The following is a 16,568-nucleotide window of genomic DNA, read 5'->3' as shown; positions in this document are numbered from 1 at the left end:
CATGACTGCTGTTGTTCTGGGTTTCGTGTCAAGTGTCCAATGTGAGAATAACGTGGGAGTGAACACGCTCTTCCACGATGTTAAAACAAGCATGCGCAGTTTGCCCAGACCGTATCGCAGCCCTTACCTTGTTCTGGCATTTTGGTAAGAAGATTTATTCTGGGCGTAACAACTCCTTCTTCAGTCACTTCAATAGACCAAACTATATACAACATGCATCTGTACAATTGGAGATTTGGAAAGAGTGAAAAGTCACTGACAGTGAAGAAATACCATTCATACAAAATGCAGTTTTAGGCTGTTGCCATATATTCTACATGGTGATATGTGTTTGTATGTTATTTTAAAAATGTGGGGCTCGTATTACACTGTCTCTCACCAATGACGTGCTTCCTGGCAGGGCATGTTATTTTGTGAATTCTCTTGAGTGGACAATTAATGTGATATTAAATACAGCCTTTGATCTACATAGAATTACAAAAAAATCATAAGCCATTGAAATGATGAAGATTATAAACATTGACTGAAATCTGAGGAGACAGACTGTCAGTACCTGGACTTAATAAAGAGATTGTCTTGCCTTACCCTGGCAGTGCTGGATTCTTGATTGCCATCTGTTCAGCCCTGCAGCCTTCAGGCAGACTGACGGCCTCTGGATATTTCTCCTGTCATAAAAAAATATTGATATTTAAAGACTGCTCTGGGGGGGTGGGGGAGCTGTTATACTGGTAGGACAATGCCTGCCCCAATAACTCATACAGTAAACTGGTCCACAGCTCGGAGGTTGCCATCTGCAGGATACTTGATAGGAGATGTTCTTGTTATTCTCTCATAAATCAGTCCAAAAGTACCGGGTGTTCACTACTCATTTCTAATTTACATTGGGGCAAATCACTATTACTACAAAGCATATCTTGGTGGGACAGCTCAGTCTCTGGCTTATTTTAGTTTTTAGCACAAAACCACGAGCGATTGTCTTCTAAATTCTAAACACAGCAAATAGCATTCCACATTGAGCCCCATGTATTATAATTTGTGAGACTGGGTGGTCTCGGGGTGAAGGATAACCTGGCACCTTGAGTTTTCGGAGCTTGAGCCCAGTCTCGCTCTTTTGGATGAGCCATAAAACTGATGTCCTCTAGTAACTGGCTTTTGTATGTTGAGTGACTAATTATTACGATGTAGTAATACTGTGAGACAACACTAAAGAACATACTTGGCTCTGCAACCCCCAGAATATTTACCTGGATTCTCCCAAATATCAACCTTGAAATTATTATTTTCAAATATACAGGTATATAAAGGTATTTCTTTTGGTCCAACTTTAGGACGCGGTTAACAATGACATCAATATTTCTACACATCCCTATAGATGACCCTGCACCACAGAATGGATTTAAACCACTGAGGTTTCACTAATAAAAAACAGATGAATAAAGAAATATATACCATTGAAAAGTCAAATCTATACAAGTCTGCATTAGGCTTCATAATTTTTTCTGCTTTTTAAAGTTATTAATCCTTCCTATGCCATATCGACCTCCCGGCTGGTTTCAAATCATTTTCTGTTTTTCTTTCTGTGCTGCCAGTTCCTTCTTTACAGGGTTCTGGGGTCTGTGGGCAATGCCTGAATGCCACAAAACTGGCGCCATGACTGTCACCCCAGGAGCATGTAATGTGGGGAGACCAGGACTGCCAAACGTTTCAAACTTCCAGTCGGACGTTTTGGCCAAGAACTGTAAACAAAACTTGCGGCTGGATTGTTTGTCGAATAGCTGACGTGTTCTCCAGCCAGTATACATGGTCTTGGATTCCGGTGCGTATCCTTTCAGTGCTGTACAGAACATCAGAGGATACTGTTCACCACTAAACATGAATGAGCTTTATTGTCCACATTAATCTCCTGACGATGCTACTGAACTGAGACAGTAAATGAACATTCAACATTTGTTGTCGTAATACACAGGATAAGGACAACATATAAATTGCCTTTGCTCTGGATTACTTCTAGTCCTTGATATTTAATAATAATAAAATGCTCTGACAACCACAGTTTCTTACAGAAATGGTTTTGGTGCAAATCACTCTTACATTCACCTGGCTGTCTGGGAATCTCAATAACAAGGATTATTATAAAAACAACTGAACTGCAACAGTGAAAATATAAATTATATTACTATTAGTATTAGTATTGTTATGACAGCCGCTGTATAAACAGGACAAGACATGATTGATACGAATGGAAAAATATGTGTAGAAACATTACCTGGGCAAGATATCCCCAGGCTGCGGTAGAATTGGGCTCTGACAAAATGAACGTTTTATTAGAGCTACGGAGAAGCAAATAACATAAGAAAGGCCTCGATCTTTAACAGCCCAGAGAATCTCCATCTCACTTTACACCTAAACTAGCTATACTTGTGGAACACTGCAGCTTTTGCTTTCTGTAAAGAAACAAATCCAGTGGTTTTCTTTGTATATAAAAAAAAAAAAGTTTGCTGCCCAGAATGTTGTTGCTTTTATCAGTATTTTACTTGTGGTTCCTGAACACGAACAAGTAATTTTCCTTATGTCTTTAATTGCAAATAAAAGGCCTTGTTTCATAACAGACTTGATCAAATGGAACTGTTTCCGAAGCGAATGAGTGAGTTACATTTGTTAATGTAAATCATCCTGATTTAACGACTACTCCAAATCTGAGGTTTTAACATTGTGAGTTTTTTCCACATTGAAAAATCATTAGTTTTAAAAGTGCCAGCTCTGTTAATGGGCCTACAATCCTGTAGATTCAAATGGTGGCTTTCATCAACTTGCACCCAAAATACAATTCCGCTGTAATGCAGGTGTAGAGGCTACTGTATTAAAGACCATATAAGACACCAACTGAAACCATACAAGATATTATCTCATGAGATTTTTAGTCTAGGCTATTGAGCTAGACTCACACAGTAAGATTCAAAGATTGAATTCTGTTAATGATTGTGTTTTACTGAGGAGGGCACACACAGCAGTGTTTTGAGTGATGAGAGGTAAGAGGAGGTTTGCACATGAGGTTTCGTTTGGTAGTGCTGTACCATGGGGGACGTGTCTGATACTGCCCTGACAGATGTGATGCATTACAGTGGAGACTGAGAGGTTCTGCCTGAGACTCTGTGAAAGTGCTGACCTCTTGGGCCACGTTCTGCTCACCTTCACCTGGTTTCTCTCATAATAAAAACAGTCACGTTCATTTCCAGATGTAGGAAATCTTCCACCTCTTGCTAAGGTCGGCAGGAGTCACTGCGATTAACAGAAAATCCTTGCTTTAAAGGCATCTCCTGCAGATTTAGTACAGCACCACAAACATTTGGATTAACTCTTTAATCAATAAAGTATAATCCTTAATGTCTAATGGACTTCCAAGTTGATTATAAAATCTTTGTAACTAGAGACTCATAGTAGTTAAAAGAATCCAAAGGAGACATGGAGGCTCACTGCTAACTTCTGTGTTGAATAAATCTCGAGTTCCTGAACTGAAGCTCTTGTATTAGTTGTATTATTGCCCACACCTAAGCAGGGACTCAGCACGTCTATCAAAAGATCTGTTGACATTGCATTTTAATTGACCTGATTAATGTTCACGGAGGGGCAGGTTTTCATATAATAGTCACAATGGATCTTACAAAGGACACAGCTGGCAGATACCAACGTGTTGTGGGCACAAATGCTTCGGTTCCACATGTTCACGAGACCAGTGCATTTCAGTTTGTCCGAATCAATGTGTGCAGCACGTTTGTCACTGCCTTAAATACTATCCGACAAGAATAATGTCCTGCTGTGAAATTGAGCTGAGAAATGCTTTGGTTTGAGAAAGAATGGAAAATCATCATGTTCGTGTTTCATGAGTCACTAGAAATGATCAAAGACACACAGCCTACCCCGGCTTTAAAACCCAAAAGCGGCCACAGCTATTGATTACTTCGGTTATGACACGTTTCCCTTTTTTAACATCAAACATGTACATTAATGAAAGTCACAATTTGTATACTCAAGTTATACTACATGGAAGTCCTAATGTACTGTGTACAGCCAAATCCCAACCCCTTCCCATCATGTGGCACATCAACAGATAAGTCTGCTTCTAATTTATCCTTGCTGTCACCCCGATGGTTGCCATGCACTGATTTTCCACAAACTAAAAGTCGAGACTAAAAAAATGTTTAGTCAGTTGTTCAAGGCTAGAACTGCCGGCAAAAGCAGAAACATATTTATTTGACTTAGGATGGGCTGTCAGGGTTCTCCTCCAGGGTCTCTTTCATGCTCAATAGAAGGACACCAGACCTTGCAATACCGAGGAGATATAAATGTAGTATATTTTCCATAACCAGAGTATTTCCTTTCATGAGCTGGCTGCTCCCATACAGTGATTACATTCACAGAAGTTATTGAATGGTTGTTAAATTAACCATTAACCTTTAAACATCGTGGGCATCTTCGGAGAGAGCGAGCCTATTTTTCAGGCTGTTGAGTATTGCAAAACTAAAATGCAACAGCACCAAAAATCCTCTCATTTTGCATAATTGAGAGTAGCACTCATTGAAGGCTGCATTTCTTGGCATGAGGTTTCTTTTTGGAGGTCTTTAAGAGGGATTAATGCACACCATTCTCAAATCCAAACATGTGAAACCTTTTTTTCCAGCTTCAAACATGCCACCATCACGCACTGTGGACAGAAACCTGGCACAGTGGGCGAACATTTACTGCAACTCACTGACTATGATACCATGTTCTTCAACGCACTGGAAAATGTTATTTTTCCATATAGCTTCTTTACCAAAGCGATTAAATCCTATTTTTCACAAAGGCTTTATTGGGTGATCTCATGGAACATGTAGGAGAACTGCTTTATGAATTTCCACTGCAAAGTCACTGAGATTTTTTTTTTAAGGTAGTAATAAGGCATATTTTGGCTTTTGTCATATTTTGTGGGAAAAAAAAGTATAATACAGCGATTTTAAATTCATATTTTATATCTTTGTCTTTTATTAAACATATATTCTTCTGCACTACTGAGTAATGATCAGACCATTGCTTATGTGCATTATTTTTACAGATATGTATTCAAAATATGTACCTAAAAATGAACATACCGACAGTCAGTAAACACAACCAAAGTTAGATGTGTTTTTCTGATGGGTCAGGATCATGCTTCAGTAATGCCATTGAAGGAATACAGATTATCAAGCTATACAATCCAGACACAGACCCTTGTTAACAAAATGCATATTAGGGCCAAATGTCTGAAGCAATTTGCTTTTTTTGGCAACAGCCTATTCAAATAACACGAGACAGTATCAAATGGAGTTCTGGATCAATATTTCATCTTTGGGCCGTGAACCCAAGAACCCAATGAAAAAGGTATAACAGTAGTGAGGAAAAGGACTCTGCTGAAAGATGCTATTCCATTCAGCGCCTTGTGACAAAACATATTAACATTAAAAGAGGAAAAACCACAAAGTTTTGGATCAAAACAGTGGAATAAATCTAAACTATATGAGGTTTTTTTAAGTATTTATCGTTTCAAAAACACACAGACAGACACACACACAGTTTTGATTATCTACTTTAAATATGCTGGAAAAACATAAGTGGATGCATCTCTAATACATTTTCAACACAAGATGTGAAGGCCATCAAACAGTTTGACTTCTTACTGCTGCAGGCAAAATAACAGCGAGTTCTTCCTTCGACCTGTACATGACAATATATTTAGCTTATCTCTTACAGCTGCCAAGGATTACATCACTATGGAACAACTATCTGTATAAATATACTGAACATAACTAATTCAGTAAAAACTATTCGGCTTCAACAGCTCCCACTAATGATCTGAGAATGCGAGAGGGAGGTATGCGATTGTTGGAAAATCAATTGATGAAAAACGCATTTTTCCAGAAAAAAACAAGAGCACATTCACAGTTCTGATGTATTTATTGATGTGTTATTAAGTATGAAAGTGGAACCATGTGATGGTAACATGTCTCAGGTTTACACAAGACGAACAGCTGAAAAATAAAACCACAGCTGCTGATAGGAATGACATGCAGGCATCATGTGTTAATCAAATTGGCAGAATACTGAAGCTTAACACCTACATAATAACCTGACAATCTAGTTTTATAATACACTGCTCAAAAAAATTAAGGGAACACTGAAACCACACATCGGATCTCGATGAACGAAATGTATTAAAGATCAAAATATTTACTGTACACTGTGTAATTCGTTGAGAACAAAATGACATAAGAACGGTCAATGGAAACCAAAATCACCAACCGATTGAGGGCTGGATTCAAACTCACACCGAAAATCAAAGTAAACAATTGAAATCACAGGCTGTTTCAACTTGTGTGAATTTCATCACGGCAACTCATAATGTGACTCAGTAATGTGTATGGTCCCCACGTGCCTGTATGCACCTGACAACGTGTGGGCATGCTCCTGATGAGACGGCGGATGGTGTCCTAGGGGATCTCCTCCCAGACCTGGATCAGGGCATCAGTGAGCTCCTGGACAGTCTGTGGCGCTACTTGGCAGCGTCGGATGCACCGATACATAACGTCCCAAAGGTTCTGAATTGGATTCAGGTCTGGGGAACGTGAGGGCCAGTCAATGGCATCAATGCCTTTGTCATCCAGGAACTGCCTACACACTCAGGCCACATGAGGCCGGGCATTGTCCTGCACCAGGAGGAACACAGGGCCCACTGCACCAGCGTAAGGTCTGACGATGGGTCTGAGGATTTCATCCTGGTACCTAACAGCAGTCACGGTACCGTTGGCTAGCATGTGGAGGTCTGTGCGACCTTCCAAGGATATGCCTCCCCAGACCATCACTGACCCACTGCCAAACCAGTCATGCTGGATGATGTTGCAGGAAGCACAACATTCACCACGGCCTCTCCAGACTCTTTCACGTCTGTCACATATGCTCAGTGTGATCCTGCTCGCATCTGTGAAGAGAACAGGGCACCAATGGCAGTCCTGCCAATTCTGGTGTTCTCTGGCAAATGCCAATCGAGCTGCACGGTGCTGGGCTGTGAGCACAGGTCCCACTAGAGGACATCGGGCGCTCATGCCACCCTCATGAAGTTTGTTTCTGACATTTTGTTTAGAAACATGCACACCAGTAGCCTGCTGGAGGTCATTTTGTAGGGCTCTGGCAGTGCTCCTCCTGTTCCTCCTCGCACAAAGGAGCAGATACCAGTCCTGCTGCTGGGTTGATGCCTGTCTACGGCCCTGACCAGCTCTCCTCATGTAATGGCCCGTCTCTTGGTATCTCCTCCATGCTCTTGAGACTGTACTGGGAGACACAGCAAACCTTCTTGCAATGGCACGTATGGATGTGCCATCCTGGAGGAGCTGGACTAGCTGTGCAACCTGAATGGGCTGCAAGGACACAAGCAAAATGCAAAACTAGAGAAGAATCAGTCAGGAAGGATAAGGAGAGAGCATTTGTCTGTGACCACCACCTGCTAAACCATTCCCTTTTTGGGGGTTGTCTTGCTGTTGCCTCTCCAGTGCACCTGTTGTCACTTTCATTTGCACCAAAACAGGTGACATTGATTCACAATCGCTTAGGCTTCCTAACTGGACAGATTGATATCCCTGAAGTTTAACTGACTTGGTGTTATACTGTGATGATTACATGTTCCCTTAATTTTTTTGAGCAGTTTATATTGACAGTGTATATTATTTTAGATGCATACATTACCCATTGAACGATATAGCACTGAAGTGGTTCTGCACTACAGCCTACTCTACATCAGTGGCTAATTATAAAACTGTCATTTTATAATCAAATGGGTTTTCATGTTCCTTGTTTTCTAGGCACACTGCTGCATATATATACTATTCACACAGGGAGCTGCATTCTCTCAACGTCATGCATTTGAAAATAAATGAAGATGAAGAAAGGGATTGAGTCATTTAAATTCAATAATCTGAGAACTAAATATCAATGGTGGAGTTTCCATGTGTGTTTTGACCTTACTCAAGACAATATGCTCTAGTCACAGATGCAATGCTCCTCTCCCTCTAGGGGGTTTACATGGTTTCAGTTTATTGCACTCGGGATGAGCTGCTGTTTACCTGACGTCATGCAAATTAATCATCATTCACAAGTTAAAACACTGCATCAAACGCCCCCATTGAAGCTGTACATTCTTACCCCTGAATGGTACCGATGCTGCTTATTGTGCTCTCTGGCCTTTCTCTTTTCTGTCTGCAGTTAACAAAGTGGGGTTGCATGGAAGATTAAAACACGATCAGAACAGGCTGCGCTGTGGTGTCCTTTTACAGTATCATTAATGCTGTATTTAAAGAGTTTACAAGCTTTGAAATGGCGGGGTTATTCAAAACATCTTGTCATTGAACACACAGGAAGTAGATTCTTAATAAGGGGAGGGCAGGAATGAATTGAACACATTGAATCTCCTATGGATCATCAGACACCGCTTTCAACTTGCGATCATTCCCTTCCATTGTCTACCTTGATTGGTATTTTGAATTTGGCCAAGGTTGCAATAATAACAAGAGCCTTCAGGTCTATATTTAACATAGATGTTTCTGATTACATTGAAGAAAAGCCACACTGACTTAAAACAATATTGTTTTGGTTTATTTGGGTCTATTTATGTCTTCAAAGCCACATATTTATGAGCTGAATAGTACATTTGATCGCATAATATATTCATTTTCTGTGTGGTCAGGTTTGTCTTGACATTGTTATACACCATCTATCATCTTAACCACAGAGCTTGATTCTAATTCATGTCAGAACTACAAAAGCGTATTGTATATATAATAAATTATAAATTATAGTGTTCAGCTGATCGTTATACCCAATTTAATACACTTAATTTTTTTAATTAAGTCTGCAGACTTGTTTAAATTGTATTCCACGTGTTATGTTTTGTAGTAAAATAAAGAATAGCTTAAAAGTATAAGACCAATCTGCAAGCAGCGGGCCAAACAACAGCAGATCACAAAATAAACAGAAGGATTTTTGATTTATGTAAATAGACTCTTACAGAATATAAATGATGTATACTAAAGTAATATTACATATTTAAAATAATAAAATATTAAAATACACATAAAAAATCATCAGTACACATACCACTTAAATATTTTGTGGTCAGAAACCACACAGATGATAGATTACAAACCGTACAAAAAAAAAAACTAGTCAATTTAATAAATTACGTTATAATACTTTAAAGATAAATCTTTTAAATCTTTTAACCTTATTCTTCACTGTAAAAGAGCAATAAAAGAACTTCAGAAGTCAGAAAATCTCTCGTGAAGTCTACAGTTACACTAAAAGCATGGAAGCTTTGCAAATCACATTCTATACTCCCAGGTCATTTGGTTGGCAAAAAAATACAGTTTATTATCATTGTAAAGATGAAACTGTAATCCCCATGTCTGCACGATATGCCAGATACCGTACCTGACCATTATCCCCCTCTATACTTCAAGTGTCTAGTCCAGGCACAATCAGTCCTGGGATGATACACTCAACACAGCTTTCCTTTAAAGCGGTTATCAAGGGGGCAGACTGTGTACTTTGAGCTGCAGAACTATTTATCATTTTGTTCTACCTGCTGCTTCTTGTTTTCAACATGAGTTAAGAACACCGGGTTGTCAAAGGCCTCAGCTGTGTGCATTATTATACCCCCCGACCCCCACACGGCTGAAATATTCCTATTCAAACCCATACAAACCACAGTTTGATGTCTCACAGATTGTTTTACTGATGGATGTCCGTTTTTTTTATTAGTGCCTTTCGAGTGTGGCCAGGAGAGCCCAAGCCAAGGTCAGTGGCGCCCGAAGCTCAGAGCAATGAGATCAGATGGCGCAGCTTCGGTGGCTGGAGGTCTGGTATTCCTATCCCAGTATGGAAAAACAAATGGTACAGAAAACCCTTTGATGTGTGTAATCCTAACACAAGAATGCAAGTCCATAAAATGTCAACATCCTACAAAAAAACACCTTCATGGGGATACACTTACAATAGTGTTCAGATGATGATAAATACCCATTAATGTCGCAGCACTGTGATAGGGCTGGTCAGCAAAAACAAGGGTAAGTACAATGATCTACACTGAGTGATGAATACAGGTTTAATCTAAAAAAACATCCTTCTGCTTACAGCCTGATACCGACCAAGGGATAAATCGGATTGGATGAACTGTCATATTTTAGAAGGGACTCAATTGCAAGTGAAACTGGTTCACACAGGAGGCTTTTGGCAAGAAAGGAAAACCAAACACAAATAGCTACTTATGATTCTGCTGTTAAAGACTTGCTAATGTAGTTTAATACTCAACATGTAATGATCACTTGCGATAATTGTGCGGGATTTAAAACAAGACCGTGCTGGCCCACAAATGGCCCTTACCGTCTAGGAAACAAAGTTACAAAGCAGGTACTTCACTGCCACTCTTTATTATTTTAATAAAACACGTCCAATATTGCTGTCCTTCCTCACACAATCTGGTCCTCCACATTCATGTGTCTGTGTTCCTTCTGTCTTTGTTTATGTGACACATTTCCTGCTACTCGGATCCTGGTCAAGGCCGCTCGCTGTGTCTGGGAAATAAACCGCAGTGATCACTGGGATGTTTGTGCTAAATGAAGCAGCTGGACAACAGACAGGCTGCATGGCAATACGGTGAGATGACAAAACACTATTTTTTAATGTCTGTCAATTGTTTTTTTGGGTGAAATAGAAAGGACTCCTCCGTCCTCTAGTTTTCCTGCCAATGTTTTCTAAAATTGCTTAAGACTCACATTGAAGCTCTTTGATTGTTGCAGTTTTTTTCTCAACCCAGAGAATGTCTCCTAAATTCAAAGACCCCTCCACTTCTTATGGTCATGTTTAAATCACTGTTTTTCTATTCACAGCAGTACCAGGTACAAGTATATGCCACATAAATCTGTCTCAGAGAGCAAAGGCCAGCTGTGTGGCTTCAAAAACACATTTACTGTAACAGGCTTTCTTCTGACAGCGCAATGCCGAAACCTATCATTAACCTGTACGAGCACTGCCTTCAGTCTCAGCATGTCAAAGCAATTTGCTGGTATTAACTGAAAAGTGGAAGCATTGATTATCTATTGGTGCAAAAACGTAGCACTCAGACTGTCAACCACTAACACAGATGCACAGCAAAAAGAAAATACAAATCTAAATACAGATTCCAGACTGTTCAGATGCAAGAGTAAACACTCTCAACATGTTGGTCATCCATTTTAATATTTTAACACTAAGCGGCTATTAAACACTATCCCAGACTAATGACTCCTGTAAAGCCAAAGACCTTAAAAAACACCTAAAAAGACAAACGCAACTCATTCCACACTGCCGAGAAAGGCAGCAGAAGCTAGCTAAACCAGACCCAAACCAAAAACACTGTACACCTCCTAAGTGAAATAAGTCAAACAGAGGCTATCATCATCCTGTTTTTAATACAATTATAATGAATATCATGCTTCATATCTCTCCCCTATCAATCCTATTATCTGAATCAAACCCAACTGAGTCTGTTTTCAGCACTTACAAAAAGCAGCATTTGCTTATTTACACGTTATGTGGCTTTGACAGTCACGGCTTCTGAATGACCTTTTCTGGAGCAACAGTTCATATCCTTCGGGCCGAGTTCCAGCTCACTGGAATGATGTTCAGGCAATGTACAGCCAGAAAACTGGACCAGAAAAGACCCTTTCATAAAATACATGGAAGTCAAATCTTAGTGGTATTGGACAGCTTTAAATTACAATGGCTGTGCAAGTGTGAAATGTGGCTTAATGGAAGGATAGGTTCATATCTAAATAAAACATATTGAGGATATAGAAATAGTATAAATTTCTTGATGCAAATGGAAGTGTTTGTGAGCTGTAATATAGCTCTCCAATGTATAGAAAGCAAAATGAATGCCAGAAAGGCATGCTTCCAACAGGTTCACGTGTGGCTTATTTTATAAACTAACATTTCCAGTGTTTTCCAGTCCGAGCTATAGACTGCAAAACTGCATTACAGGATTCAGTATGGTCCCCTCTTTTGCCTCTTTGTAAAAAGTGAATTATTTGTGTTACCAGCTTAACATGCTCACTGGAGATGTTCAGTATGCCAACAAAACTGCAGGCGCTAAACACTGGACGCTAGAGAATATTAATTTTAAAGGTCAAGCAGCAGGAAGAGACCTACAGCACGTAACTTCATCACAAACACTGGCGTTGAATGGGAGCTACACAGAATTATAGATCAGGGCAGTGAGAAGGGGAACCAGCACAGACATTCAGGCCATATATTATGAAGTCTGTCTAGCATAATGAAATTTGGCAGTCACATTGTGTTTATATTACCAGTGCATTATTATTGCTGTCCCCGAAGAACCTGGCCCATTAACAAGACTGACAACACAAAGGAAGCCATTAGCTGAGAGAGCTGTCCAACAAAATGCATGAAAAAGGTTGTATAAACTAAGGGGACATTTCACAGTATCTTGACCTGCTTGGTACATCTAGGCTAGATTTAAAAATAAAATAAAAAATACTTAAACATGATGTGACATATGTTGCATATGCTTATTATGACTATTATTATTATAAGCAGAAGAAACCTTTATGTTTGGATTATAGTTTGTTGTTGCAGCCATTGTGCTTAGAAAATAAACCCTGAAACCAAATAGTTAGTTGTCTCCTTTAAAGAAACAGGAACTACTGGACATCTACCAACATAAATCCTCATTAGCAGCTTCTTATAATAGGTTTTCCGGCTGTGTTTTCCTATCTGGAGCCAGTCTGCTTTCTCGATTAAGCAGGCTGCATATGCCAACTGGGACCCTATCTGTACAACTCAAATTCTTAATGGGAGTACTTTCTGTCTTCTATATATTCCTGTCACTTCATTTTTTGCTGATTACAGGACATTTGGATAGGTCTTGTTTTACGCTTTCTCTTGGCTTTAGCATGTAGTATTAAAAACAGTACAGTAAAAGTACAGCCCAAATCATTCACCTCTGGCTTTACCGGGAAGTGTAGAGAGGAAGCTAATTACTGCCACCTGTCAATCATCTGTAAAGTCCATAGGTGATGCATTCACCTTGCTTACAATAATTTCCCTTTGTTGACCATTTTAAAGTATTTACAGGAACAGCTTTTGCAGGAACAGTTTAGAATCTCATCTAATGAAAGAAAAAAAGGTCACACAGTACAAATCAAATGATAGATGTAGCGGACATATGCTCACCCTTTAACTATAATGCTAACTTGTATTCTGCTGTCCTGAATTAAAGAGTATCTATCTCTTCCTGATAATTGTTTATGAAACCTCAGTGTTATTTCCTGTGACTGAATAGGAAACACACTGTCAAAGGAGAAACTGCCTCCCGCTATGTGAAATGTACAGAAAACAACTGCTTGCTGAGGCACATTCAATTTACTTTTGTGTACAACAATAACAACAACAACAACAACAACAACAACAAAAAGAAACAGTTTCCATAGGCCTGCACAATTGCTTTTGCAGACGCCAGACAACCTTAGCTCAATTTCATTACAATGAAGAACATTTCAATCTTTAATCAATAGATGAAAGCAGCATCATAGTCTCTGGTCACAAAACGTTTCACTATTGTGTTTTGTGACACCGAGCAATCAGATGCAAAACACATGTTTCAGGTCTTCAGTGACCAGTGTGCAATGAACTGAAATGCTCTGGGTTCTTCATGTTTAATCCAGATACCTCTGGAATACAGCTGTGAGTAGCCTACATAAAACATCTGTCCAGATTTACCATTTCTAAGAGCTAAAGAAGTTTGCATTTTCTACATAAGGGCCTTATTCCTCAACCATAAAAAGATTTTCTTCTTGACAATAATAATCATATAAAATTAATGCATGAAGAAAAGCATAGTCAATCCAACAAGTAGCAAGTATGTACACTCTCTCAGTGCCATGAAATGAAATTATACGTCACGAGTGAAAGGACCACTACTTTCTGAAGCTGTTTGACCTCTCGAAACACACATTTCTGCCTTTAATACAGCTGAATGAATTAAATACATGATCACACAAACAGTCTCCACAGCAGCGTTATACAATATATGCCACTTTCAGTTCTGTATTGAAAAGTACAAAATAATTTCTGTGGTCTTAGATGTGTCTGGAAGCTATATAGGGAGTGTTTAGGCATGTTCAGCAATGACAATGATTAAATATGTGGAGACTGACGGCAGCAGTGCTTCTCTCAATATGTCAACAGCCTGTTAGTAACTGTTTTAGCTGAAGTAAGAAGAAGTATTAAAGGGAAAGAAAATGGAAAGCTAAAAGTAATTTACATTATTAAAATGTTTGAACCTCTCTTCTTTATTTGCTTCCATACACATCAATTAAGCCACTGCCCAACAATGGAAATGGAGAATCGTATAAACATAGCTATTATAAAACAAACAAATAAAAAAGGTATTAACCAAACTAAAAATATACACACTAGTAATTACTTAATAGGGAGGAATTTGTATTGCTTGAGCTAATTATTCCTGAAATTATTCCCGAGGCTCACAAAACAGAAGAGAGTGGTTTAGTGCATAAATGCATAATAGGTGGTATTTTAATGAAGGCCTTGGCCCTAGCTCAAGAAACGGTTTATAAACGATATATAAAAGCAAGAGGAGAATGCTGACATGGCAGGGCGGGCTTGAGTTTTAAATTCCCTATACCTCCATAAATTTAAACTGTTTTCTGCTGTTGATACTAACTAACCACAATTTCACTTTCTGGCATGAAAGCGCTTAAGTAGTTCTCCATAAACATAATTACAAGGAAGTGGAGTATATATAAAAATATGGTGTTTTTTTTTTTTTTTAAAGGACTCATTTCAATCAGCAAATACAATAATTTTCTCCCTGTGCATTGTGGAAGGATTGTAACAATTGTTTTCGAACCATTTCCCTGCTATAAAGGCCTCAATAAGTCTTAATATAGAGTATGATAATTCAGTTGGTCAATACAATAAGATTTCATCTCCTAACATGACAAACTGACACCATGTAGCCACTTCCAGATCTCCCTGATGTTATTAGCAAATGCTTGGTTCACAGACCTTTAATAAGCTGTTTTCCTTACACCGCGAGAGCATTAGGGAACATTGCTATTGCTCACATCCTAACAGAGTAAAACTGAAGCACCATGGGGCATACTGGAAAAAAGAAGGACAATTTGATGATTATACAAACCTCCAAAGACTGGCTTATTATCTTTGCTTATTCTCTTAATGTGCAACCAGACAAGTTATGGGAATATTAAAGGCAAGCTAAATAGGCCTCAAGTTTCCCCAATCAACTGTAACAAAAAGGCAAAAGTCCTCACACTTCTTTGGATACTTAGCACTAAACACCCTGAGCCACATGACAATATACATAGCATACTGCAAAAGTTGTTATTTCATTGATAAAACTGACAAACTGGAGGCAAGTTGGATATACCAGTGTGTCTTTCTTCAAAAGAGGTGACGCTAAAACCATACTTTTCCAGTTAAGTTATTTTCTTCTACATCCTCCCTTGTAATTGAAATAAATCTGTGACTCTGTGAGTCACACTTGTCTACAGTACAATAAGCAACTGTCTTGCTTGAAATGTGCCTGAAGCCAAGTTGAGGAAGCATGTTGGGACAATAGGAATGTTTCTCGTCTGGAAATGTAACTAAGTCATACAATAGTCTTCACGATGGACTCATGATGGGATATCTTCTGCTGTCTGGCTGATGAGACACACCACTGAAGACTGATAAAAAAGTTTCAAAAATACACTGTTGATATACATTGCTTTCAAACATGGTTGTTTACTTTAATTAAAAAAAACAAACACAAACAAAACAACTATGGTTTTAAATAGCTAAAAACAGCTTTAATCCATTACTGATGACAGGGTAAACAGTTAATAATTATTCATGATTAAGCACTAATCCTCTTCAGATTACATTAGTAAAGCATTTGCATAGTGAGCTCAGAGTTCTGGCAATTTACCCATTTTAGTATTTTCAGTTAAGACTCCAAATACCCCGGCAAACTGTAACACACTTTAAGTCATTCAATTTAAATATGGGTTACACAGATGCCTAAGACAAGATTTTTTTTTAAATGTTTCACATTGATGTTGTGAAATCATCGTCATCATCAGCCTATATCGATCCACTGCTGGATGAAGGCCTCCCCCAGATGTCTTGATCTACAGCTTCTCTTTTCCACGTCATGTCTGCAAAGTGTATGATTTCACCCTCCCATCTTTTATGTGGTTTCCTATGTCTTCTAAGTCAACTCTCGAGATCCATTCAATAGCTTTCTTTATCCATCTTTGATCTGTTCTTTTTGCAATGTGTCCGGCCCATTGCCATTTTAACATTTGCACTCTTTAAATGATTTCACATATTTTTGTTTGACATTTAGTTTGACTTTTTTGTCCATTGCTACTTATAAATAAATATATATTCCTTAAAAACATTAAGAAATGTCTAGCTTGTTTGCA

General features: G+C 38.7%; 1 protein-coding gene across 1 annotated transcript in view; it reads right to left on the bottom strand.

The window, feature by feature from the left end:
- Positions 1-16,568, bottom strand: part of cenpp (centromere protein P) — an 89,561-nt gene that overhangs the window by 428 nt on the left and 72,565 nt on the right. Inside the window, exons 7-8 of the mRNA XM_066697862.1 lie at positions 586-665; positions 128-219 (exon numbers count right to left, since the gene is read on the bottom strand). Coding sequence (XP_066553959.1) covers positions 128-219; positions 586-665 — 172 coding nt within the window. The remainder of the gene's footprint in view (positions 1-127; positions 220-585; positions 666-16,568) is intronic.

Source organism: Amia ocellicauda, chromosome 3, assembly GCF_036373705.1.
Source record: "Amia ocellicauda isolate fAmiCal2 chromosome 3, fAmiCal2.hap1, whole genome shotgun sequence".
NCBI lineage: Eukaryota > Metazoa > Chordata > Actinopteri > Amiiformes > Amiidae > Amia > Amia ocellicauda.
The sequence above is the reverse complement of the archived record's forward strand: the minus strand, read 5'-3'. Positions and strand labels throughout refer to the sequence as shown.